Below are 25,440 nucleotides of genomic sequence, written 5' to 3' on the forward strand. Positions count from 1 at the left end.
TGTTAGGATACAGAGTCTACATTCTAATGAGGTAAAAACTTGAGATTGTTTATGTGAAATAAAGCATGCTGTAAAAATTATTGTATCAGTGGGGAAGAAAGAGGTAAGGGAAAATTAAGAGAAAAAAGAAAAATAATTATTGTATTAACATATATGGCATGTTATGTCACTAAAAAAGCTTAAGCATTTTGTTGTAGCAGAGTAGAGATTCAAATTAGAATCTGCAGTTATGTAGTGGAGATATTTTGATATAAGACAAGAAATGTAGAAATGAGTTAATTGCTAGTGAAAAGATTTTCAAATTATTTTTATTAGGTAATTTCATAATTTCATAACAGTTGTTAGTTTACACACACATATACAATTTTCTTTCTTTTTTTTTTTTTTTTTTTTTTTTTTTTGAGACGGAGTTTCGCTCTTGTTACCCAGGCTGGAGTGCAATGGCGCGATCTCGGCTCACCGCAACCTCCGCCTCCTGGGCTCAGGCAATTCTCCTGCCTCAGCCTCCTAAGTAGCTGGGATTACAGGCACGCGCCACCACGCCCAGCTAGTTTTTTGTATTTTTAGTAGAGACGGGGTTTCACCATGTTGACCAGGATGGTCTCGATCTCTCGACCTCGTGATCCACCCGCCTCAGCCTCCCAAAGTGCTGGGATTACAGGCTTGAGCCACCGCGCCCGGCCGACATATACAATTTTCTAAACAAGTAAATAAAAAGCAGTTTAGTATATCTGCCTGAATTCATATTATTCAAAATCTTACTAAAACATTTGTTATAAAAATCAGTAAAATTGTTTAACATAATTATACAAATTGCTGGGTATGTACATAAACATTTTAAGCTTGCTGTACAAAAAGCTCAATTTCTACCCACGTGCTCATATTGACTTCGAAGGTGGTTCAAAGGGGGAAATAAAGAAGGTAGCATTGCCTTGTAATACAGCATTAATTAATACTGACTTTCCCTGGGACAGTCATGAAAGATCCTTTATCACATACGGTGAAAATATTAAAAATACTCCATTTCTATGAATAAAACATAGAAAATAACACTTTATTTTTTCCAGACTAACTCATTAGCATGAAAGACTGCATTCATTCTGCAGATATTACTGACACCCCATATTATTTTCTTTAAAAATATTTATGATACTTAAAACTCAAAAGGAAACCTGCAAGACCTATTCTTCTCCGAATACATTCACTGAATGCAGATTTAAATGAGCACATCTCATTTTGATTGTGCCCTCTGTTTACTTTAAAATGACTACAATATAGTACATTTGTGTTTTTAACTGGTACCAAAATTAAGATGATCTTTGCAAAACCAGTAGCCTGTATTTCTAGCAACAGTTGTCATATGCAAAAAGGAAAAAAAAAAAAAAGCCCTGAGTCAGTATTTTTTTTTTTTTTTTGCAAAAGTAATGAAGGAGGGTGCTCTAAAGTCATTTTATAACTTATAAAATGGTTAAGACTATCCAGTATTCATTTGCTTTGTTTTCATTTTGATTGAAGAGAGGTATGGTTTTCATCTAGTTAATCCAATCCAGATCATTTTTTAATACTCAATTTCATTTAAGTCCTCAGAATATCCTGATGATTGAGTTGTATCTTCCATTTCTGTCAGGAAATACAAATATAAAATAACAGTATTTTTATTATAGAAAAATATTTAATTTGTATTCTTGTAGTTTGAGACAGTATTTCATTTTCAGTCAAGATCATATAATTGGGAAAAAATATTACCTCCACAGGGTCCTGCCTGAAATTTAACATCATCAATGGCAATATCACTTCTTATTGATACTCCTCGAATGGCTTCAAAAATTATCTGAAAGAATAATGATGTTTGTTTGCATTTAGAAATATAATCATCCTAATAATACGGTGCCGGTCAGGGCAGATCCAGGCTTTGTGGGTATGAAAAATCAGATTATTCTTGAGGATCCCTTTAAAGAAAAGAATAGCAACTTACAAATTCAAATCTAGGTATTAAAGAGAATATTTACTTGGAATGTAAAGAAACACGATAAATTACTGAAGTCTTGAAGATTGAGGTCCTTGTCTTCTGAGGTCTCTTTAGGTAATTTCCCAGAAATGCTTGTCTTGAAATGCTTCCTGGTAGTAACCTGGTTTCCTTTCCCCAACTGGAACACTGTGCTCCCAGCCTCCCCCAGCACTCACAGGGTCTATGAAAGGGAAGGGATCAGAAACTTAAACTTCCTTTAGCACTCCACAGATCTACCTTGGATACTGCTATTAGGTGGAAAAATTCAGTATGACTGATGATACACATGTATGAACAGAAAAGCATAATAATGAAGTTTACCAAAGACAATGGTTCACTTATGTTAAATACCATAACACCAAAGACATAGTTCAGGCAGAAGAAAGAATCAGTTTTATAACTTTAGATTCTGAGAAGAAAATAACCGATCAGATATTGTGGTTGTAGGAAAAATAGATTACTTAACCAGCTCTAAGGCTGTCCCAACAATGGTTAATAAATTACTGAATAGTCCAGTGAGACCCATGGGTAATGAAAGTTGTTCAGAAGACACATTTGCTCTATTCATTTTATAAGCAAACGAGTCTTCATTGGACTAGTTTATAATTTAAATTAAAGCCCTTAAGCAAATTTTATTTAAACCTTCCCTAAAATTAAATCAAAGAACATGAATTGAATAATTATTAAAGGTGTTTTTTTTTTTTTTTTTTTTTTTTTTTGAGACGGAGTTTCACTCTTGTTACCCAGGCTGGAGTGCAATGGCACGATCTCGGCTCACCGCAACCTCCGCCTCCTGGGTTCAGGCAATTCTCCTGCCTCAGCCTCCTGAGTAGCTGGGATTACAGGCATGCGCCACCATGCCCAGCTAATTTTTTGTATTTTTAGTAGAGACAGGGTTTCACCATGTTGACCAGGAGGGTCTCAATCTGTTGACCTCGTGATCCACCCGCCTCGGCCTCCCAAAGTGCTGGGATTACAGGCTTGAGCCACCGCGCCCGGCCCATAAAGGTATTTTGAAATTCATGTTTCAAAGAAACTTTAATGACAGGCTGGTGGCAAAATACTGTTAATAAAAATTCTAAGGATCCAACTTGTGATGGTGGATTTTAGGTGTCAACTTGACTGGGTTAAGGGATACCCACATTGCTGGTAAAGCATTATTGTTGTTATATATGTGAGGGTGTTTTTGAAAGAGATTGGCATTTGAATTGGTGGACTAAGAAAGGAAGATCTGCCCTCACCCAATGTGTGTGGGCACCATCAAATTGGTTGAGGACACAGAACAAAAAGGCAGAGGAGAAGCAAGTTTGTGCTCTCTTCTTGAACTAGGAAACCCGTCTTTTTCTGTCCTTGGACATCAGAACTCTAGGTTCTTCAGTCTTCAGACTTCTGGAATTATACCAGTGGCACCCTAGGTTCTCAGTTCTTTGGCTGCAGGCTAATAGTTATACCATCGGCTCCTCTAGCTCTCAGGTCTTGGGACTTGGACTGAGCTATGGTACCAGCTTTCCTGTTCTCCAGCTTACATATGGCATATCATGGGACCCCTGAGCCTTATAATAATATGAGCCAATTTCCATAATACATCCCCTTTCACATCTCTCTCTCTCTCACCTTCTGTCTGTCTTTCTGTCTCTCTTTCCTCTATTGGTTCTGTTTCTCTGGAGAACTCTGATTAATACACAACCCTAAATAAGAGTCCAAATAAATGGCAAGAAGAGGGAAAACATATCCTAACACATCTAGACAGGAGGACACCTGAGTGCAGATAATAAGGATTTTGGTTTTCTGAACAACAATAAAATATGTGTTTTTGGCCTTCAAGTCTGCAATGAAAAGAGTAATAAACAAAGTACTTGAAGGAATTATATTCTAAATAGTCTATGATTTGGCCAAACACTTGATTTCATACAATTTTCTCCTCTGAATTTTCTTTTTTTCTTTTCTTTTTTTTTTTTTTTGTTTTTTGAGATGGAGTCTTGCTCTGTCGCCCAGGCTGGAGTGCAGTGGCGTGATCTCAGTTCACTGCAACTATGACCCTTTTATAGCACTATGATTTTCTGCTTATATTCTAAATATATAGTAGTATCTCTTCTTTTTCTACATTGACAATAGGATTAAGCCGACTTATCTTTGCACTTTAAGATTAACCAAATCTATCCAAATCTACTAGCTATTGAACAAATATTTGTTTATTTAGTTAATAAACATAACAAATATAGGATTAAATAAGATAGTATATGTCTTTGATTCACAAAGTGTGTGCTGAGGTGCTCCAGGGTGTCCAAGTACATTCACAGGGTGCTGTGGATAGTTTGGAGTTGTAAGAGAAATACAGCAATATTCAATATATAGCAGATACCATGTGAACTGCTAGCTCAAGGTCATTCAAAGTTTTAACACTGGATTGACCTATATTCCTTTTGGTAACATATCTTCATAGAGCTGAAGTTTTGGTAGCTGCTGCAATTAAAAGCAAGTATTGTATAGAAATCAGTGCAGAACATAAAATAAGGATAATGTATCCAATCTGATTCCAAGAATTGGGAAGTTTGTGTCCAACAGGTATACATATTCTATTAGTAAATAATTTTGGTTAAGAATTAGAGAAATTATTTTTTCTTTTAAGTATTTTTTTCAAATGGCTACTAAGTTGTTAGAACATAAATACTTAAGTTGTTTGAATTCAAATACTTAATATATGAAACTGTTTGATATTTCTTTTGGTCTTGGGGCACCAGGAAAAAATTACGATGGACGTCATCAACAAGAAAATTTGGAGACCTGAATCGTTTTGTTTTGTTTTGAGACAGAGTCTTACTCTCAGGCTGGAGTGCAGTGGTATGATCTCAGCTCACTGCAACCTCTGCTTCTTAGGCTCAAGTGATCCTCCTGCCTCACGCTCCCTAGTAGTTAGGACTACAGGCATGCACCACCATGCCAGGGTAATTTTTGTATTTTTAGAGGAGACAAGGTTTTGCCATGTTGCCCAGGCTGGTCTGGAACTCTTGGGCTCAAGAGATCTCCCTGGCTACAGCCTCCCAAAGTGCTGGGATTATAGGTATGAGTCACCGCACCCAGCTAACCTGAGTCTTAGCTGAGTATGCAGTGCATAGAAATCCCTAGTAAATGTTATGCAGTATAATTAATAATATAACTGATGTAAATATTTCAGTGAGCTGGGAATTTGTATAACACTTTATTTCAATGGCATCAAAATCTGAGAAACCAAAAGAAAAGTCCTGAAAGCAGGAGAGGAGGATAATCAGGGAATGCAAAGAAAATAGAATGATTTTGTGCTTTTGATCAATAGTCAGTCAGTTTCTGCTTAGCACTAATACATCTTTTAGGAAGAAGCATGATTAAAAATTTGCCATTTGATGCATTTCTTTTTCCCACAGTGATGATCTAATGAGTGGAATGCCTTTAGGAGGCCACCCACATATTCTCCCCGTAGGATCAATCTCAAATGTGGTATTTACCACACTGTAAATACCACCTCCACCTGCCTGCCCCCATTGATGCTGTACACATTTATTTCCCTAACTCTGTTCTCTTCTCTGAACTCATCTCTTATCCTATTATTTACGTACAGCCATTTGGATTTCTAATAGACATAAAAAGTTAACATGTCCCCCGCCCCCAGAAGTCTATTAATTTCCTTTCTGCACACACTGCCCTCACTTCAGGTCTGCTCTGCCTCAAGTCTTCCTCATCTCAATAAATGATATCTCAATTCATTTTAGCAACTGCTTGGGCTGAAAGCTTTGCAGTCATCTTGATGTTTCCCTTTCCCTCAGACTCTACATCCTATACATAAGAAGTCCCGTGGGCTTCTGATGACATCTTCTCACCTCACTACGTAGCCTAAGCCACCACTCCTTTTGCCAGAACGACTGCAGCAGCCCTCAAAGTCTCCTTGTCTTGTTACAGTATCCTTTCCACACAGTACCTGGAGTGATCATTTCAAAATCAGATCATATTTCCTTAAAGCTGTACGATGGTTTCTTATTGCTTTTGGAATAAATTTCAAACTCTTCACCACAGCCTCTAAGGCTTTTCATGATTATCCCGATACTTCTTTGACCTCACCACCTGATCAGCTTGACTACTTCTTTTTCCTCCTCTTCTTCTTAAATCAATATTATTTTTAATTGATAAATCACAATTTTATACCTTTATGGGGTACAACGTGATGTTTATTTTATATATATGTATATAAACAATATGTGAATTATTAAATCAAGCTAATTAACATATCCATCACCTCACTTATTTATAATTTTTTGTGGTAAGATGTGAAATTTACTTTTAGTTATTTTGAAATATACATTATTGACCACAGTCATCCTCTGTTCAACAAATCTCAAAAACGTATTCCTCCTGTCCATTCCCTCCTCCCACTTCTCGCAGCCTCCAGTAACCATCATTCTACTCTCTACGTCCACGAGCTCCGCTTGATTTCTTCATAGCACTTATCATCATCTGATGTTACATTGTGTGTGTATATACACAAATACACACACAAACAGCACATATATATATATATATGTGTGTGTTTGTTTGTTTTGGTTTGGTTTTTGTTTTAGAGACAGGGTCTCAATATGTTGCCACGCTGATCTCAAACTCCTGGCCTTAGGCAATCCTCCCACCTCAGCCTCCCAAAGTGCTGGGATTCCAGATATGAGCTACTGTGCCCAGCTTTGGCTTGCATTTTCTACTTCCTCCCCACTACAGTGTAAACTCCAAACAAGTAAGAACTTTATATATTATATTCATTGCAGTACCTTCAGCACCTAGGATAGCAAGTGAATAATACATATTTATTAAGATGAGATATTTTGGTCTCAAACAACAGGATCTCAGTCTGGATGCCTGATGTAGCTATTGAGAATATCAATTCTGCCATGGTGATGTGAATTAGTGACTGGGGAGACTTAGGTGAGAATATGTTGTTAGAACAGTGATAATATCTTTTTTTTATTTTGGTACTTTAAAGTTTATAAAAACTCTTTCACATACATAATCTCCTTTGACTCTCTAACTCTGGCAACGTCAGCATAGCTGACTAGGAATTATTATCCCTTTTTGAGAAGGTATAAACTCTCACAGACAGTAAAAGATGTCTTTAAAATAATGCAGTGCTTGTGACCATCAGGTCAATGAGGATTATTCTGGAACTTCTGTGGTGGGAAGCAGTGTAAAACAGTGGCTTAGGGATACAAACTTTGGAACCATGCATATCTACTTCTCATTCAGCCACTTAACAGCCAAATATTTACTTTTTCCCACCTGTAAAATGGGGAAATAAGATCAGTTGAAAAAACTTACGTACAGCTTTTAGCACTGAAAAGTGCCTGGCATGGAGCAGATGGCTGATCTATTTGCATGTGAGTGCGTCTGTGTTTTATTAGACACTAGGATGTTTTGGAGCAACTAGTTCAGGCTGGTCGTCCTGCCATCATTTGAATTCCTGAGGGAATAACTAACGCAAATGAGATTGTTATCTGTTCCATTCTAAGCCAAGGGGTAGCATTCTGGAGTCTTCTTCCCAGACTGTGAGCTGGAAGTCTCCAAGGCTGTTCTGTACCATTTGAAGATCCCTAGATGCCATTTCAGATGTCACACTACTCTGTACTCAAAACCATTTCAAATATCCATCTACGCAGTAAGTCTGTTATGTGCAAGGCCATGTGTCTGATCCCCAAGGCTTAGATACTGAGAAGTTCCCTGTTCCCAGAACTCAAATCTTAGAGCACTTGTGCATCAGGATCACTTGAGAGTTAAATTAAAAAAAAAAAAAAAATCAATGCTCAGGTGCCACCCCCAAAGATTTAGATTCATTTAGTCTAGCATAGAGATTCTCTATCTTTAGCATGCATCAGATTCACCTGGAGGGCTTATAAGCAAATTTCTGGGGCCCCCAAATCCTGTTTCTGATTCATTGTTTTTAAAGTGGGGCCTGAGAATCTGCATTTTCAGTGAATTTGCATTTCAGGTATTGCTTGTACTGGTACCTGGATCACACTTTGAGAACCATTTGAATAGAGTAGGAATACCCTAATAGCCTAACAAAATTAATCTATTATCTCTGGATAATGATCAATTATATTAGCAAGTTCCTGAGTCATCACCTATCTTCTTGTGAACAGACATTAAATCACTATAAAATTATTCCTGAAGCTACCTGTTATTCTTTGCCAAACGTCTAGACAGTTTATCCATGCTGGGATAATGGGCCTTTCCCAGATAATGGCTCATCTTCCCTGTCATTTGCTCTTTAACAATGTAACTCCCCTGACTGCACCGCAACTTGGCCATCTGAGCTACTGCAATTCCTTCCCATTTTTATCTGTAGAAAATTATTTTTGGTCATAGATTGGTACAAAATAAAGCCCTGAATTTGGATATCTCTTACCAGGAATATCTGGGTTTAGACCAGGCAGCCAGTGGTTAAAACCTGAGTGCTGGTCCAGGAGGTTTATCAGCTGGAAGTAAGGATGAGTGGGAAGATGTGCCTTTAGATGGAGGTCACACTTGAGAATTCTACAGAGCAATTTTAATAACAGTCAGAAATCTGAAGATTATCTCCTACAGCTTTCTGGAGCTTTGGCTCGTGACAGGCAGGTAAAATGTGTGGCTATTAGAAGGCAGGTGTGGTTCTCCAGGCTAGACTGGCTGCTCAGCCCCTACCTACTAGAATTTAGAAGAATGTTTCCTATTGCTCCCCAAATTCCTTTACGATAGAGAACATCTAGGATGGAGATCTTTCATAGCACATGAGAGGAGACCCAGGACTTAAGATCAAGTCTCTCAGTTTCTTTTGCAACAATACAGTGATTGAGGCAGAGGCATTAAAAAAACAAAACAAAAAACTACTTGCTCTAGACCATACTCACTGTTAAACAGAGGCTTAAGGCAAAAGCTCTTACATGTATGTGGATAATGATGAGTAAAAGATGTAGCTGCAACTAATTAGGTAATACCATATTTAGAAGAAAAGAAGACTTCGTTTGGAGATTTTCAGGATGCATAGAAATATACTTGACACCCATAATGTATCAAGACAAAAATAGATATACTTTTATCATAGAACTGCAAAAAAATCACTTCATGCATAAATTTCCAAAGCTTTCTCTCCTTGTCACTGCTTAGATGGAATCAAGGTATAAACTAATTATGTTACTCTCTCTCAATCCTGCCTTTATCTATGACCCTGAAAAAGAACAAAATATTCTGGTAGTGAAAATAAGAAGGAACATCAGAAGCTCCTACACATGTTTTCCATTGCTTGGTTCTTACTGCTCTTGGCTTACCTGGTGTTGCCTCTCACAGCTGTATTCAATCAGTGCTCGTAGCCAGGAAATGCTCTGTTCACCTCTTCTTCTCCATAAGAGGGACTCTTCACTGTCTTCCTCCTTTTTCAGATAAACACTCAGCAGTCCAGTCCCGCCTCCATACATGTGGTAGAAAAAGGTCAAGCAATGTTTTCCGGAGACTCCTCGTAGAGGCCTGGACAAAAGGCGTGCTTTTTGTCCATACACCATGTGGGAGGCCTCAATGTACATGTAGTAGCCTTGATGAGAATCAAAAGCAGGTATCATCAAAAAGGACACAAATTACATTTTCTCCTTCCATAATGTTCTTTCAAAATTTCAAGTCAAGATGACCTGACTAGAAGTACTGATAAAGGGTTTTATAATTTTGAATACATATTATCTAAAGAGAATAAACTACAAAAGTGAAACCAGAAAAATATTTTAATCATTTATAATTCAGTTTAATATACAAGAGGTAATTCATATGCTAGTATTACGCCACTGATACAGTGATTAACACATCAGAATTTATATTACTCATTCATGGACAATATTCTAAAGCTTCCAGATGTTGGTTTGGAATGAGAGAGAGAGTGGATTTTGTAGTCAGGTAGACCTGGGTTCAAGTCTTCACTCTATTTGTTGTCTATGTGATTCTGGTCTAATGAATAATCTCTGAATTTACATTCATCATTTTAAGATAAGGGTTAAGACCTGTGCTACAGAATTGTGAGAATAATATGATGTCTGCTCACATGTCATACATATTCCATTATTTTTCTGTCCTGCTCAATTCCTAAAGTTTTTTGTGTTGCTTTTTTTCAGTCTTGAAAACATATTCTGTAACATTTTAAAATTGCCTTTCCAATTTTCTTTTCTAATTTTATTGCTATTTTTTAATTTGTTGGTTTCATGCAGAAACAGGATTAGTCGGCATGTAGGTAAGACAGTGGCATGCTGCAGCCAGCTTCCACAGCCTTCCAAGAGTCCATTGTATGCATCCTCTCCCAACTCCAAGTGACTTCACATTGGTAGCTGGAAATGTGCCATGATGGGACTATTTACACCACCGAAACTGGATATGTATACAAGTCAGCACCTCCTTCCCAAAGAGAGCCAGTTGGTGTTAAACAATCACTAACATGTCACTGAAGCAAAACTGCATGTGAATAGTAATATGAGAGTTCTTTTCTAGAGTAATTCACTGGTAATATAATTCTGTGCATCTGAGGCCCATTATTCCAAAGGCCCTGAACATTATTCCAAAGAACTACTGAGTCAGTAGTTCTTAACCTTTGATCACTTGATGAAAAGTTTAGACCTCTTCTATTTCAAAAATACACAAAGTTTGCACGCAACTTTGTTGCTTTGTTTGGTGTTGTATTTGTGTTAGGAATGTTTCTATGTGTCTCCCCAAATTCATATGTTGAAGCCCTAACCCTAGTGTGACAGTAATTGAAGATGGGGCACGGGGGAGATAATAAGGGCTAGATGAGGTCATGAGGCTGAAGCCCTCCTGATGACAGTACTGCCCCATAAGAAGAGACCCCAGGGAGCTTGTTTTTTCTCTCTTCAGGTGCACACACCGAGGAAAGGCCATGTGAGCACGAAGCAGGATGCTGCCTGTCTGCAACGTAGGAAAAGAGCCCTTGTAAGGAACTGAAACAGCTGGCACCTTGATGTTGGGCTTTCCAGCCTCCAAAACTGTGAGAGGTAAATTTCTGTTGTTTAAACCACCTAGCCTATGATATTTTGTTATGACAGCCCAAGCAAACACCAACATTTACCAATTTTGATTTATTTTTTACATATATGATGTAAAAAGTAATCTTTACAAAGTATCATATGTCTCATTATTTCATGATGAAATTTGTGACCAAATCAAGGGGAAAAATAAAGAGATCCCAAATAATACATGCAAATGAAATGGTTTCTTTATAGTTTGAAGTTTAATCAATGAACTCTAAGCATTCCCCAAAATATGGTGATCAAGATATCCCAACAAGAATTGGTTGGAAGTCCCCTCTACGTGCCTGAGAGGGCTTTCTCCTTTTCTTATTTCTATAAACACAAATCTGAGAAGTTCTATGGACTTATTAAAACAGTGGGAGAAAGCATCGTTGGTCTTAATAAACTGTGTGCACAGTGCAACCCCTTCCCCCAGTGTTTTACTCTGTAAAGTTTTTACCCTGCAAAACTGGGCTGATTCACAGGATATGGCCTCCATCAAACAGTCACATCTAAGGAATGATGCTGCCCCCAAGAAGCAGAATCAGAGTTCTGTGTCTGGCACCTCAGGTTGCCTGCTATCAAGGCATGGTGTCACGAAAGGCTCCACTAGCTAGGGATTTCTGAATGCAGTGAACAAGTGGAAATCAAAAACCTCCTTGAGGGTACTCTAAAGACTACATACATTTCAGCCCTGTTCAAAAGTAAATTTTAATTAGAAGGATAACTGGTTTAAATAAGAAGCTGAAATTGTGAGAGTGTCTTGATCTGGTATGTTACATTTCACATCCAGTCATTTTCAACTTTTCATCTCATTGGCAGTAATTTCATCCAGATGGATGCTAAAGGGAAATGGCGTAGCTGCCAACTTTCCCATGATATGCTTAAAAATATTAGCAAAAATGCTATAAATGTTCTGGAATGCTCCCTGATGACATCCTCATTACAAAATCTAGTGGTTAGCTTTCAGTCTTTGTTACTTTTGTACTATCAGTAACATCGGACGTGATAGTTTACTTCTTACTTCAGAAAGTAGAATTACTTTCTTACCTTTACTTGCAAGGTACTGAATTCTCAGATTTTTCTTCTCCTTCACTGGTCATTCCTTTCCGGTTCACATTTCTTTCTTTCTTTCTTTCTTTCTTTCTTTCTTTTTTTTTTTTTTTTTTTGCCAATTCCACTCTTTCTTTCCTGACCTCTTGATCCTGGAGTGCCCCAAGGTCCAGTTTTTACTTCACTATTCTCACTTCCTTGATGATCTTATCTTGTTTCAGGGCTTTAAATATCAAATATGTTGTTACATCTCAAATTTAAATTTTCAACCTTTTTGCTGAAATCTAGATTTGTTCAACCTAATAGCCATCTCACACTGAACATATTCAAAACTCAACTCCTAACAGCCTGAAGTAGACTCAATGTCCAGTCTCTGACACCCAAACCTGTGAGTCACATGCCACTACTCTCTTTCTCTCATTCTCCACATCAAGGCTATCAGGAATTCCCATTGGCTGTACCTTTAAAATATATTCATAATCCAGTCACTTCTTTTCTTACCGCCTCCACTGCTATCACTCTGGTCCAAGCTGCTATCATTTCTCGCTTGGATTAATGCAACAGCTTCCCAACTACTCTGTCTACTCTACTCCTGTCTCCTGCAGTCTCAACACTGTATTCATAGTGCTCCGTCTAAAGCAAAACCAAAATTGTACCATTTATTTAAAACTTTTCATTGGCTCAGCATTTCAGAGCAAAAGCTGAATTCCTTACAATTGACTTAGGACCCTATACAATCTTCCACCTATTCTCTTATCTCTCTCATTTCTACTGCGTTTCTCCTCACTCACTGTGCTGCTTGGCCATACTGGCCTTTGCATTACTCTTGGAATATGGCGGGTATGCTGCTACCTCAAGGCCTTTGCATGTGCTAAACCTGGCTCTTCCTCCGGATAATCTCAGGTCTTACTCTCTTACCTCCTTTAAGTCTTTGCTCAGATATTACCTTTTCTATTAGACCTATTCTGACTATACTATTCCAAATTGCAATCCCTCTTCCTTTCCTACAATGTAATAAGTTTTCCAGAGTTAATTCCCGCTTAACATACTGTATAATTTTCTTTTTTTTCTTTCTTTTTTTATGTTTGCCTGTCTCTCTCCTCTAGAATCCACAAAGGCAGATTTTTTTTTTCTTGTTTAGTTCACTGCCACGTTCCCAGGTCTTAGAACATTGCTTGGAACATAGTAGATGCCCGTTAATATCTGTTGAATGGATGAATGAATGCATTTTTCCCCCACAGCTCTAAGCACAAACCAATGTGACCATTTGTAGGGCTCTATCAAAGTCACTCCAAATGTGTGAAGTTCTTGGCAATGAGATATGCACTTGACTAAGATGCTCTAAGGCAAACTAGAGCAAACCCAAGTTTTGGAGTTTTGGTAAAATTAAAGTCTTATCAAAGCAAATCTTTTCAAACGAGTTCTATACCACCTGAAGTATTTTTTTTAACGAACACTTAAGATAATGCTTTGAGGTCATTACCTTCATTCTTTCACTGGCAACAACATTGGTATACAAGAAGCACAGGGGGTTTTGCACTTTCAGTGATGAAAGGAACCTTTATTTTACATCTTTTCTTTAACATTTTCTAACTTAAGTTAGGTCAATGTAAATAACACAGATATACATAATCCTAACAGAAGGATGTGTTTACTTTAATTCCATGGAAAGACAGGCATGAAAATGACCATGGTATATCACCTAACTATGCACAAAGGAACCTCATCTATCCTACACATAAGTTAGTAGCATGGTAGATGGAAACAATATCCTAATACTTTTAACTAAAAAACATTTTCTCCCAAAAGTAATTTTTAAGACAACAAGAAAAAAATGTTTGCACCTGCTTTGGAGCTCTGAAAAGGCCCATTTGAATCCTAGGTAAAGGACCCTGGCTGTAGATGAAATTCTCAATACGGGGAAAAAAGCTTCTCTGAAAGATGCTGTCACTAGGAAATTGGAAAGTAGATTATTAGGTCCCTGAAACATAAAGTCTTTTCAAAATGGAGGGGAAGCAAGGAACTCATCATGAGAGAGATGACCCAAGACTTGTCTTTTGTTTAGTGATGATGGTTGTGCATTCCTACTGATAACGCAACAAATCTAGACCAGGATTATTCTGAGGTCCTGGAAGAGAGGAAAACTCATTATCCCCAGGATCATTTGATTGACTTCTTTCTTTCATTGGTGCAATGCACTAATTCATTTAGTTTCAGAGGGTGAAGTACTAGTCTGGTTGCCCAGTTCTTGCCAACAAGTTGGGACTCTAACTCCGAGATAGCTTGCACAGCCTCCTCTAACCATCTGTTTTTGGGACCACACACACCTCCACAGGTGACTCCTGAAGTCTACTATGCTTTCAGTTTAGGCACCTGTGGGTCTCAGGTATCAGGCTGAAACTATTCACTAAGGTTTCCAGTTCCAGAAACCTTCATATTTAGTACCATAAAATATGAAAGGAAGTCTCCTATGTTGCTTGTTGTATAATTGTGCTGGTTTTGGAAGAGAGGAGTGACATCAAGGGGAATATAAGTGCCCACTACTTTCCTTGAATAATTCCTTGTAAATATCCTTTAGGATATAAATTATATTCTAAGCACAGAAAATAGTCCTCCCTGGTCCTTAGTGTATATGCTCCAAGACCCCCAGTCGAGCCTGAACCCACAGATAATACCAAACCCTATATAGACTACTTTTTTTCCTATACGCATATACCTGTGATAAATTTTGTTATAAATTAGATGCACTAAAAGATTAGCAACTCATAATAAAATAGAAAAATTTTAACAATACTCTGAATTGTGCACAATTTAAAACTTATGAATTGTCTAGTTCTGGGATTTACCATTTAATATTTTCAGACTGCCATTGACTGAGAGTAACTGAAACCCTCAGTTGGAGAGTGAACCTGTGGATAAGGGTGGAATACTGTATGCATAATACATAAGGCAATACCTACGTAGAGCATTCTAGACAAACATCTTACCTAAACATCATTTTAACAAACTTATCAATGAACCAGAATATGCCTTTCTGATGTACAAACCCATTATTCCTTTTGATGACAAATACTTTTCTTCTTGATTTCTATATTACACTTGCATTCCCCAGTAAAGATCAGAACTTCACAGAAAGCCACTCTGTCTCACATGTGTTTGGAAAGCAGAGAAAATCCCTGCATGTTGACAGGTTGTGCCACATTACAGCTTCAAGCACTGTCTGCCTCAGCAAACAAAAGCTCTGGACGGGAGCCAAGAAACCCCAGTGTTGAAGCTTCAGACTGGCTCACGTGTTCTTGCACTTGAAGGATTCCAGTCTGTGAATGGGATTACTAACTGGAAAAAATAAGTTATGTTCTCTCTGTGGGTCATTGTTTAGCATTCAAAACGGGGGTTCCAATGGATCTATCGGGAGTTCAGGGTCCCATCTGTTCTTTGCACAGCAACTGTGATGTGTTTAAGACACACAGACACACACCACATCCATAATTCTGGACTGTGAAGCAGCTGTTCTTCCAGTCTTGTGGCTCTCTTGGAGGGTAGGGAAGGCGCCTGAGTGGCCTGTGTGGAGAGGCTGTGTGGAATGAACAGCTAGCTGCATTTGTCAGCTGGAAAAGGAGTCTTAAAAATCAGGGAAAAAGATACCAATATTTTTGAAGAACAACTGCAGAAGTTGTCACTCTAAAATTTCTCTTTTAAAAGGCTGTCATAATTGAGGAGTTATTGTTTAATGTGTACGGAGTTTCAGTTTTGGGAAATGAAAAAAAGCTCTGGAGACGGATGGTGGTGATGGTTGCACAACAGTGTGAATAGACTCAGTGTCACCAAATCATACACTTAAAAATGGTTAAAGTAGTACATTTTATGTTATATGCATTTTACCACCAATTTTTTAAAAAGCTTGTCACAGAAGCCTTCTCTGTGTAAGTAGAATCTGGCAACATCCGAAACTAACATAATAAAAAATCAGTTATGGAAAGACTGAAGGACATAGGAGATTTTAATAATCTGGAGCTAATTCCTCAGATAGTTACAAACTACCTGGGCAGCGTTTTTACATGTCTGAATATCAACTACCAAAATTCTTAAAAGACAGGGACTTGAAATAAACTGGAACTAACATATTAAACACGGAGTTGTGATATTCTTTTGTCTCACAGCAAAATTTTATAGATAATTTTCAATATTTAATATTTTAATGTATTATTAATATTTCAATCACATAAGAAGTTCTTGTGTTCTTGGTATTGAAGAAGACTTCTACCTTTACTTAGTAGCATAGTGGAAGAGAATTTATTTGCCAGAAATAGGGAAGATTTATTGGAATATTTAACTGTATCACAAAAGAAAGTGATGGTGTTTCTTTCTTTCTCTGGAAATTGTTAAGAAAATGATACAGAGCTGCTTTTCTGGAATAGTAGGATCAGGGAGGGAGAACTGAATGACTTTTTTTTTTTTTTTTTTTGGAGACAGAGTCTCACTCTGTTGCCCAGCTGGAGTGTTAATGGGGCAATCTCAGCTCATTGTAACTTCCACCTCCTGGGTTCAAGCGATTCGCCTGCCTCAGCCTCCTGCCTCCTGAGTAGTTGGGATTACAGACACGTGCCACCATGCCTGGCTAATTTTTTTATTTTTAGTAGAGACAGGGTTTCACCATGTTGGTCAGGCTGGTCTGGAATTCCCGACATTGTGATCTGCCTGCCTCGGCCTCCCAAAGTGTTGGAATTACAGGCATGAACCATCGTGCCTGACCAACGGAATGACTTTTAACTATTCACTGGGGAAGTCAGTGGCCAGGAAATGTTACAGTTGAAGACATTTTCTCACTAACCTGGAATAGTTACTGTTGGCCAATATATTCAAGTATCATTTGGCTACAAAATCCCTGTAAACTTTAGGTCAATTAAAACTAATGTTTACAAATAATTCTGACAGCATAGTATCATATAAATGTTAATAAAATTATAATGGCCAATATCACCTTGGGAACTTTGTTATGACTTGTATTTATTGTCTCATAAATACAGTAGTCTCAAGTTCCACAACCCCCACTGGATGCCTGAAATCGTGGATAGCACAAAAATGTATATATACTATGCATTTTTCCTATACATACATACTTATAATAAAGTTTAATTTACAAATTAGGAAGAATAAGCGATACATAACAGTAGTTAATAAAACTATCATAATAATATATTGTAATAAGAATTATGTACATGTGGTCTCTCTTGAAATATCTTACTGTACTGTACTTACTCTTCTTGTGCCTATATGAGATGATAAAATGCATTTGTGATGAGACAAAGTGGGATGAATTACTTAGGCATTGTAAAGCAGTGTTAGGCTATTACTGACTTTCTAGGGACACATCAGAAGGAGGAGTATCTGATTTGGGTGATTCTGGATGAATGAGCCATGATGTCATGGATGGCTAGATGTCAGGAGATGATGATGTTGATGTCTAGAGATCATCAATAGTTGAAGGTTTTTGTTTGCTTGTTTGTTTTTGCCAAAAACTTTTGGAAGAGCATTGTAACAGAATGTCATTGTCTCTTTCTTTTTAACTCATTAAAGTGTTGCCAAGATGTTGCAGTTCTTTGATCTTACCGGTGACTTTAATGCTGCGTTCCATCCTAGGATCATATTCCATAATTTTTTTCTTTGATGTCTGTACAATTTGAAACCCTTTGGCAAGTTTCAGTAATACCCACATAGCTGGGTTTGCTTCAGTTTCTTCTTCATCTTTCTTTTCCTCTGTAGGTAACATGTTCTTCCAATTCCTCATTTGGAAACACTTGAAAACCTTCAATATGTTCTTCTACTTCTTCATCAAGTATGTTGGCAAATCCTCCACCAACTTCTCTTGCTGTGTGAATGATTAAACCTTCAATATGTTCCTCTACTTCTTCATCGAGTATGTTGGCAAATCCTCCACCAACTTCTCTTGCTGTGTGAATGATTTTCCTAACTTTTTCATCAATCCTGAGAAAGCCTTTAAAATCATTCACAACTTTACTCAAGTTCTTCCAGCAGGCGCTTGCAGTTTCTGGTTCTAATTTGTCCATTGCAGCTTTGATGAATGTTATTGCGTCTGTAATAGTGAATGATTTCCAGCACAGATTACATCCAGATTGGGTCTACATCAATTGCTGATCAAAGGTGATCAAATACAAGGCAGGTATATGTTGCCTTGACAAACTCAATGATAGTAAAAGGCTGAAGCAATGAGGTTGTATTCAGAGGCAAAAACACAACCGGAACATTTTCATTTTGTTTTTATAGCAGACAGATTTAGGATGGCTAGGAGCATTGTCTGTTATTAACAGGACTTTAAATTCCAACTCATCTTCCAAGTAATTTTTTTTTAACTTCTGGGATAATACACTGGTGGAACCATTTCATAATCAAGATAGCTGTCACCCATGCTTTCTGATTATGTTGCCAAAACATGGGCAGATAATTTTTGTTCCTAGGAGTACTGGGTTCTTTGCTTTGTACACTATGCCTGGCTTTATCATATGCCTTGAAGCATTGCCATGTGATACTAGAGTTCATCTATCATTATATGCTTTATGCCTTGGTGCCTCCTTTGCACTTTTATGAATGCAGGTTCTATCTTCTTCCAGAAGACTTGAAGATTTGCTTTGGATGGCATCCTTTCTGTTTAATTATTTCTTCAACTTTGCCAGAAAGGTGGCAGAAACTTCTTCATTGGCAGATGCAACCTCTTCAGTATTTTTTTATATTTGTCAGTCCAAACCTATTCCTGAATCTATGTAACCATCCCTTACTTGCAATAAATGGCCTGGGGTCACTTTTTCAGGGGATCCCTTGCTGAAGTCTTTGTATAGTCTCAATGCTTTCTGTTGCAACGTTTTGTCAATTGGAACATGTTTTCTTTTCATGTCGTCCACCCACAAATTTAATGTTTTTTTAAAATCTTCACTAAACACTTATTATGTACTGTGGCCATAATTTTTGTAGTTTGAGGTGCAACAGCAAAACTAGCACAAATTTATTTTTCCTTCTTTACAATTTCACAAATAGATGATGATATGGTTTGGCTGTGTCCCCACCCAAATCTCACCTTGAATTGTAATAATGCCCACGTGTCAAGGGTGGGGCCAGGAGGAGGGAAGTGAATCACGAGGGCAGTTCACCCCTACTTTTATAGTGGTAGTGAATAAGTCTTACTAGAGCTGCTGGTTTAATAATGGGAGTTCCCCTGCACAAGCTCTTTTGCCTTGCCACCATGTAAGACATCCTTTTGCACTTCCTTCATCTTCTGCCATGATTGTGAGGCTTCCCCAGCCATGTGAAACTGTGAGTCCACTAAACCTACTTTTCTTTGTAAATTATCCAGTCTCAGGTATGTCTGTATTAGCAGAGTGAGAACAGAATAATACAGAAGGTTTCATTCTTAACGTAGTCCTTAGCAACCCCAGCATACAATTGTTTTTTCCTTCCTTATCAAGTCAAGAACTTTCACCTTTTCATTTAAAAGAAGCACATTATGGTTTCTCTTTGGCATATCTGAATTGCCAGAAACACTATGCTTGTGCTTTGGGGCCACTGTGAAGTAAAATGAAGGTGACAAACACAAACAGTGTGGTACCAGAACATCTGATAATGGAGATGGCTACTAAGTTACTCATGGTCAGAAAGCATAGACAGCATGGATGATGCTAGTGAAATGGATGATTCACATACTAGGTAGGATGGAGAAGGATGGGGCCAAACAGTGTGAGATTTCATCATACTACCCAGAACTGCACTGAATTTAAAACTTTTGAATTATTTATTTCTGGAATTTTGCATTTAATATTTTCAGACCACAGTTTATTGCCCTCAGAGAGGAAGATCACAGAGAAGAGAGGACTACTGTAAGTAGCACCTATGTCAGGAAACTTTCTGTTTCTGCCAGGATAGAGGTACTCAAGTACATGGTGGCAGAAAATGATTTGTCAAATCCTGCAAAGTCCATCCCACTTCGATGCAAGTCACTATCCACCTGTCACAGACACCTTTGTTATTATGTTATTAAATAGAAGCCAAATGGTGGAGGTGGATTTAGTTGGTTTTCTAATCTTTACTGTTGTTTTACTAGAATGACTTGTTTTACAAGTGTTTCCCAAAACTTTAATCGTACAAATATCACCTTCATGATATTTTTTGCCTATCCATATTTGTGCTATTATTCATTTAATGTCTCTCTTTAAGTAGATTCCATTTTTAGTACATTTATTCAAATAGGAAACTTCATATTAGCGTGAATATAGACAGCTAGCTATAAACCTATGAAATAATGGTTTTGATGTGCTGGTTATATATTTTTCTTATACATGAATATTACTAGCAAATTAGAAAAATATTCATGTACTTAACACTTGAATTACCTGATGATAAATGTAATGTAATCTAAAGTTCCAACAAAACTTCTGGTTTTTACTAACTCATTTTACTTGTACTCATATGTCATAATTTTCTATTTTATAAAAGCACAAATGACAAAACAATGAATCCAGGAAAATATTCCAGACATAAACTTCAGAATTTGTAGAAGATTCACTAATTGTAAAAATAATAATAACATTCAATTCAGTGGAGCTTATAATAATACTATTCAGTTCAGTAGAGCTTATATATTATTAAGTTCCACAGATATAATCTCAGTTAATCATCAGAGCCACACTATGGGATTAGCAGATGTCAGTCTGGTTATGCTACTATAGCAGAATAGCTAATATTAGGTAATTTATCAAGAACAGAAATTTATTTCTCACAGTTTTGGAGGCTGGTAAGTCCAAGATCAAGGTGCCAACAAGTTTGCTTGTCTAACAAGGGCTGCATCTTCCAGAGGGGAGGAATGCTATGTCCTGACATGGTGGAAGGCATAAGGGTAAGCAATTTGAAAGCTGCCTGAAACCTCTTTTACAAATGCCTCAATCCCATTCACAAGGAAGGAGTCCTCATTGCCTAATCATCACCTATTAAGGGTCCCATCTCTTAATCCTGTTACATTGGCCAATAAGTTTCCACACTTGAAATTTGGAGGAGACACACTCACATCATAACAGCAGGTCACTGACTGCTATTTTTATTCTACATATAGAAAAACTGAGGCTCAGAGAAGTCATGCTTTCTCTTAAGTTATTCAGGCAGCAAATGGCAGAGGCAGCTCATCGTTTGGTCTTTCCATACCATGCTATACTCTAAAATTCGGAAAGGTTTATTGCATCACCAGTTAGTAAGTCAGGAACTATAGCTTCCTTGGAATTGCTACATATGATGATGTATTGATTGTGATAGATACAAAATAAATGGACATATTTATAGTGTGCCTTTTCTGAGCTTCTCTTTTTATTTAATTGATTTATGTTGACTGACCAGCTAATGCAGTTGTCTGTAAAACAGCTTTGTAGGACTCTCTCCTTTCTTTTTCCTCCCCGTATGTATTGTTTCAAGTATAGATGGCAGGCTTTAAGAATGGGAAGTGAAAAGGTAGAATTCAATCTACAAATACAAATATATATTCAGAGAGTTCCACTGCATTCATTCAAAAAGAATCCTGTTACACTAATACCAAACAAACACCCTGTAGTCATCAAGGAGGAAAATACTGTGGTCAGGTCTTTGAGTTTATTGCTTTACTAGTGTATAGCATAGAAAGTTCAGCCATTTTGGCATCGTGGCATTGCTGTACTGCCTATATATGAGAAGGAGACTTAGAAAAGATTGTTAGGACTAAATGCAATAAATCAGCAATACAGGATATAGGAGATCTCCTTTTTGAATGTAATTTAATTGTGGTTTAAGTTGCATACCTAATTACAGGCAAGCTTCCTGTTGCTATCCCAGAATCCAAGCAGACAATAGTTAATACTCCCTTGAATGGGTTTTATTCAGTGTTTTAATATTTTGGATGCATGTTGCTTTAGCTGATCTAGAAGATATGATCTATGAACTTGCTGAGTCAGTTAAAATTTTCTTATTGTTTTAGAATATATCATCCATGGAAAAGAAATTTCAGTGACATTAATCTAAGCAACACTACATTTATACTATAATAACCCCTTACCCTCAATATCTAATCACCCTCAATATAAGGTTCTTCAGCCTCCATTATCCTCTGGGTGATGTCCAATCACCTTGGCCTGTCCTCAGCAAGAATTCTGTTAGGTTGGTTTAGTCAGAACTTCCCTTACCTCTTAGTCATTTTTCCTTCTGACCCTCAACCAACAATTCGACTACAAATCCTTACTTGCCTGCACTTTATTCAAAGCTGAGCCCAATCTCTCTTCCCTACTGCAAAATCCCATTGCAGTGGCCTCTGTAACTATCCAACGGTCTTGAATCAAGCCTGCATTACTGTTCTTTAACAAGTGTCATTGCATAATTTTTTCTTTAACATAATTAGATGTCATCAATATTTATTACTCGAGATGAGGACTTCTAAAGGAAAAGAAGTAGAAATTTCCATGGTCTCTTAGGCAGTTTAAAGCCAAAGGCAATATAAATATAAATTTTTATATTTATACTCTTCCCCTCCTACCCTCTGCCAAAGAACAGAACACCATGAAATAAAGCAATCTTAGATACAGCAAGACCTTGAGCAGAACAGTCAGAACATAGCAACAGAAGAATAAGAGACCAGAGACACAAAGATCTAATTCAAAGCACTATGACTGGTTGGCTTGTAGTGCAGAAGGAAGAGAGTATATTTTGAGTATAATAATCATGTTCTTAAATAAATAATGCTAAAAAATAAAATACCAAAGGCATCCCCTCTGTCTCTGTTAAGTAACTTGTAGCAGAGATATATTCTGCTAACAAAAATTAGAAAAAGATTTTTTTTTTTTAAAAGAAAACACCTGCTTTGAGGTTATCAGAGACATTTCCAAACAGCAAGGACATTAGGGACCAAGATCTCAGAAAAAAATGGAAGGTCAATGAAATGAGCTCAGTATTCCTCAAGATGCTTTCCACCTTGGGGTACTTGGCTGTTTAGTTTAGATGCTATTCAGAGAACAGCTGCCAAGTGGCAGAGACACCAACAGAGCTCACTCGGTTGGGAAGGTAATAACTGGATTTCAGGGCTACCAAAGCAGCCAGGACTTTCAGGGTCAACTTTTCTGAGAAAAGAGAGGTATGAAAAAGTGAGCCCATCACTTGACAATCTTCTTCTAAAGCATTTGCAAAATTTTTGAATTGCAGAGAGCAAGAGGCCAAGAAGCCAAATGCAAAACAGTGGGATTTTTTAGCAATCTCATCAGCTTAAGAGACAAAAATTGAAGATTAGTGCATACTAAGGAGGAGAGTTCCTAGTTACATCTGAGAATATATTTTTGAAGGGTATATCCCAGGTTTAGAGGAGAAGCAGAAGTAGGCAAGCAAAACAGAACTACAACACTACCTCAAGTTAGCTTAGTTCTGATTGGACTGACGTGACCTGCTCTCTTCGAGTTGTCTACTGGAGAACAGGTTGAATTCTCTCTAGAAGGAAGTACCATCACCCCAGGATTCTATAATTTTTCATTGGCAACTCTAGTATTCAATCAAATTTACCAGACATTATCAAGAACAGGGCCAGAGAGGATGGGGGTGTAGATAACAGATGATAGAAACAGAACCACAAGTGACCCACATGTGGAGTTATCACACAAGTACTGCAAATAGTTACGATTCAATAACTTGAGCATTCAATTATATGTTTAAGAAAATAGATAAGACAGAGAATTTCACCAATGAACTCAAATATATTCAAAAGCCAAAAAATCAGAGGAATATGGAACCTTCAGAATGGTGGAGTAAGGACCTCTGAAAATATGCTCCAGCATAAAAGCAATGAAACATTTCAGAATTCTGGAAATTAACCAAAGGTTTTGACGATCCAAGAGTGCTTTTCCCAAGAAAAATGACTGAATTTTGCTAAGAACCTTTTTACTTGCCCCAATTCCATCTCCATCTCTACTCTGCAAAAGATGTAAAAGCCAAGAGCTTTGTAACTAGCTGTTTTAAAAAACAGTAGCTTAGCAGCCACTGGAAGATACAGAACAGATCTGGAGCTCCCTAAAAGCCCCATCTCTAGAGAACTGGTATTATTTAACCTGTTTAGCAGCTTCTGAAGAGCTTCATTCTCAGGGCTTGCCTTTATTTAACCTAACTGAAGTAAATCTTACTCGATATGAACAACTTTATCCACCATGGCATTTATCAAAAACAATAAATAAAACAACTGTTTAACATTGTAACTGCCTGAGGTGGTATTAACAGCTGAAGCTAACAAAAGGCTGACCAAAAATATAAAAGAAAAAAATTTGGGAATGAGATGTCTGTAGGGAGCTTTACAAAGCTCCAATATATTTATGGAAATCTGAAAGGCCATGCAAATGTAAAGAGCTATACACATCCCCAGAAAAAAAAAAAAAAAAAAAAACTGAGAAAATCCTAATCTTTCATCTCTGGCTGACCTTTAGGCTCTTTGTGAGCAAGAAATGGAGGCTAAGGTGAAGTTGTAAACTGCCTGCTAGAGCACTGAAGACGTGCCCCAACGCAAGCACAGAACCTGCTGGCAAGTGCTGGGGGATCTATTGTTGCGTGCTGCTTTAAGGCATTTAAGGAAAATCTCTGTTCAATAATTAGTTGACTGTTAAGAGAACAGAGCAGAGCCATATACAACAAAGAATATAGACTCTGTGGAATTGGTCCAGGAAAGTCACTAAGCAAACATACAGTAACAATGACAACAAAAACCAAAACAACAAACAGCAATAACAAAAAAACCATGGGGAGAAGAAGAATCCGTAAAATGGTGTTAATCAAAATGCCCAGTTTTCAACAAAAATTATGAAACACACAAAGAAATTGGGAACTATAGCCCATACATAGGATAAAAAGTAGTCAACATAAGTTATCCCTGAGGAAGTCAAGACACTTGGACTTACTATACAAAGAAGACTTTAAGTCAACTATTATAAATATGTTTCAAGAATTAATGAGAGCTAATTCTAAAAGTATAAGAATGATGTCTCATTGCATAGAGAGTATCATCAAAAAAGCTAGAAATCATAAATAAGAACCAAGTAGAAATTACGGATTTGAAAAGTATAATGAAATAAAACATTCATGAGAGGGGCTCGGCAGCAGACTGGAACTGGCAGAACAAAGAATCACTAAACTTGAAGGCAGGTCAATAAGATTATCCAGTCTGAGGAACATAAAGAAAAAAGATAAAAGAAGAAATGAACAGAGACTCAGAGACCCGTGGAACACCATCAAGACTACCAGCAAATGCATAATTGAAGTCCCAGAAGAGAAGAAAGAGAAAGA

General features: G+C 37.4%; 1 protein-coding gene across 5 annotated transcripts in view; it reads right to left on the minus strand.

Moving 5' to 3' along the window:
• Nucleotides 1-290: 290 nt before the first annotated feature.
• Nucleotides 291-25,440, minus strand: part of MAMDC2 (MAM domain containing 2) — a 304,045-nt gene continuing 278,895 nt past the window's right edge. For 4 of the 5 annotated variants that reach the window (XM_074394698.1, XM_074394696.1, XM_003935631.4 and 1 more), the window contains 3 exons: nt 9,325-9,584; nt 1,747-1,831; nt 291-1,620 (listed from right to left, as the gene is read on the minus strand). In XM_074394698.1, the coding sequence (XP_074250799.1) occupies nt 1,559-1,620; nt 1,747-1,831; nt 9,325-9,584 (407 nt within the window). In that variant the 3' untranslated portion in view covers nt 291-1,558. Of the gene's footprint in view, nt 1,621-1,746; nt 1,832-9,324; nt 9,585-25,440 lie in introns of those variants that run through there. The other variant, XM_074394699.1, reaches the window with a different exon arrangement.

This window comes from Saimiri boliviensis, chromosome 2 (assembly GCF_048565385.1).
Source record: "Saimiri boliviensis isolate mSaiBol1 chromosome 2, mSaiBol1.pri, whole genome shotgun sequence".
In the NCBI taxonomy this organism is placed as follows: Eukaryota; Metazoa; Chordata; class Mammalia; order Primates; family Cebidae; genus Saimiri; species Saimiri boliviensis.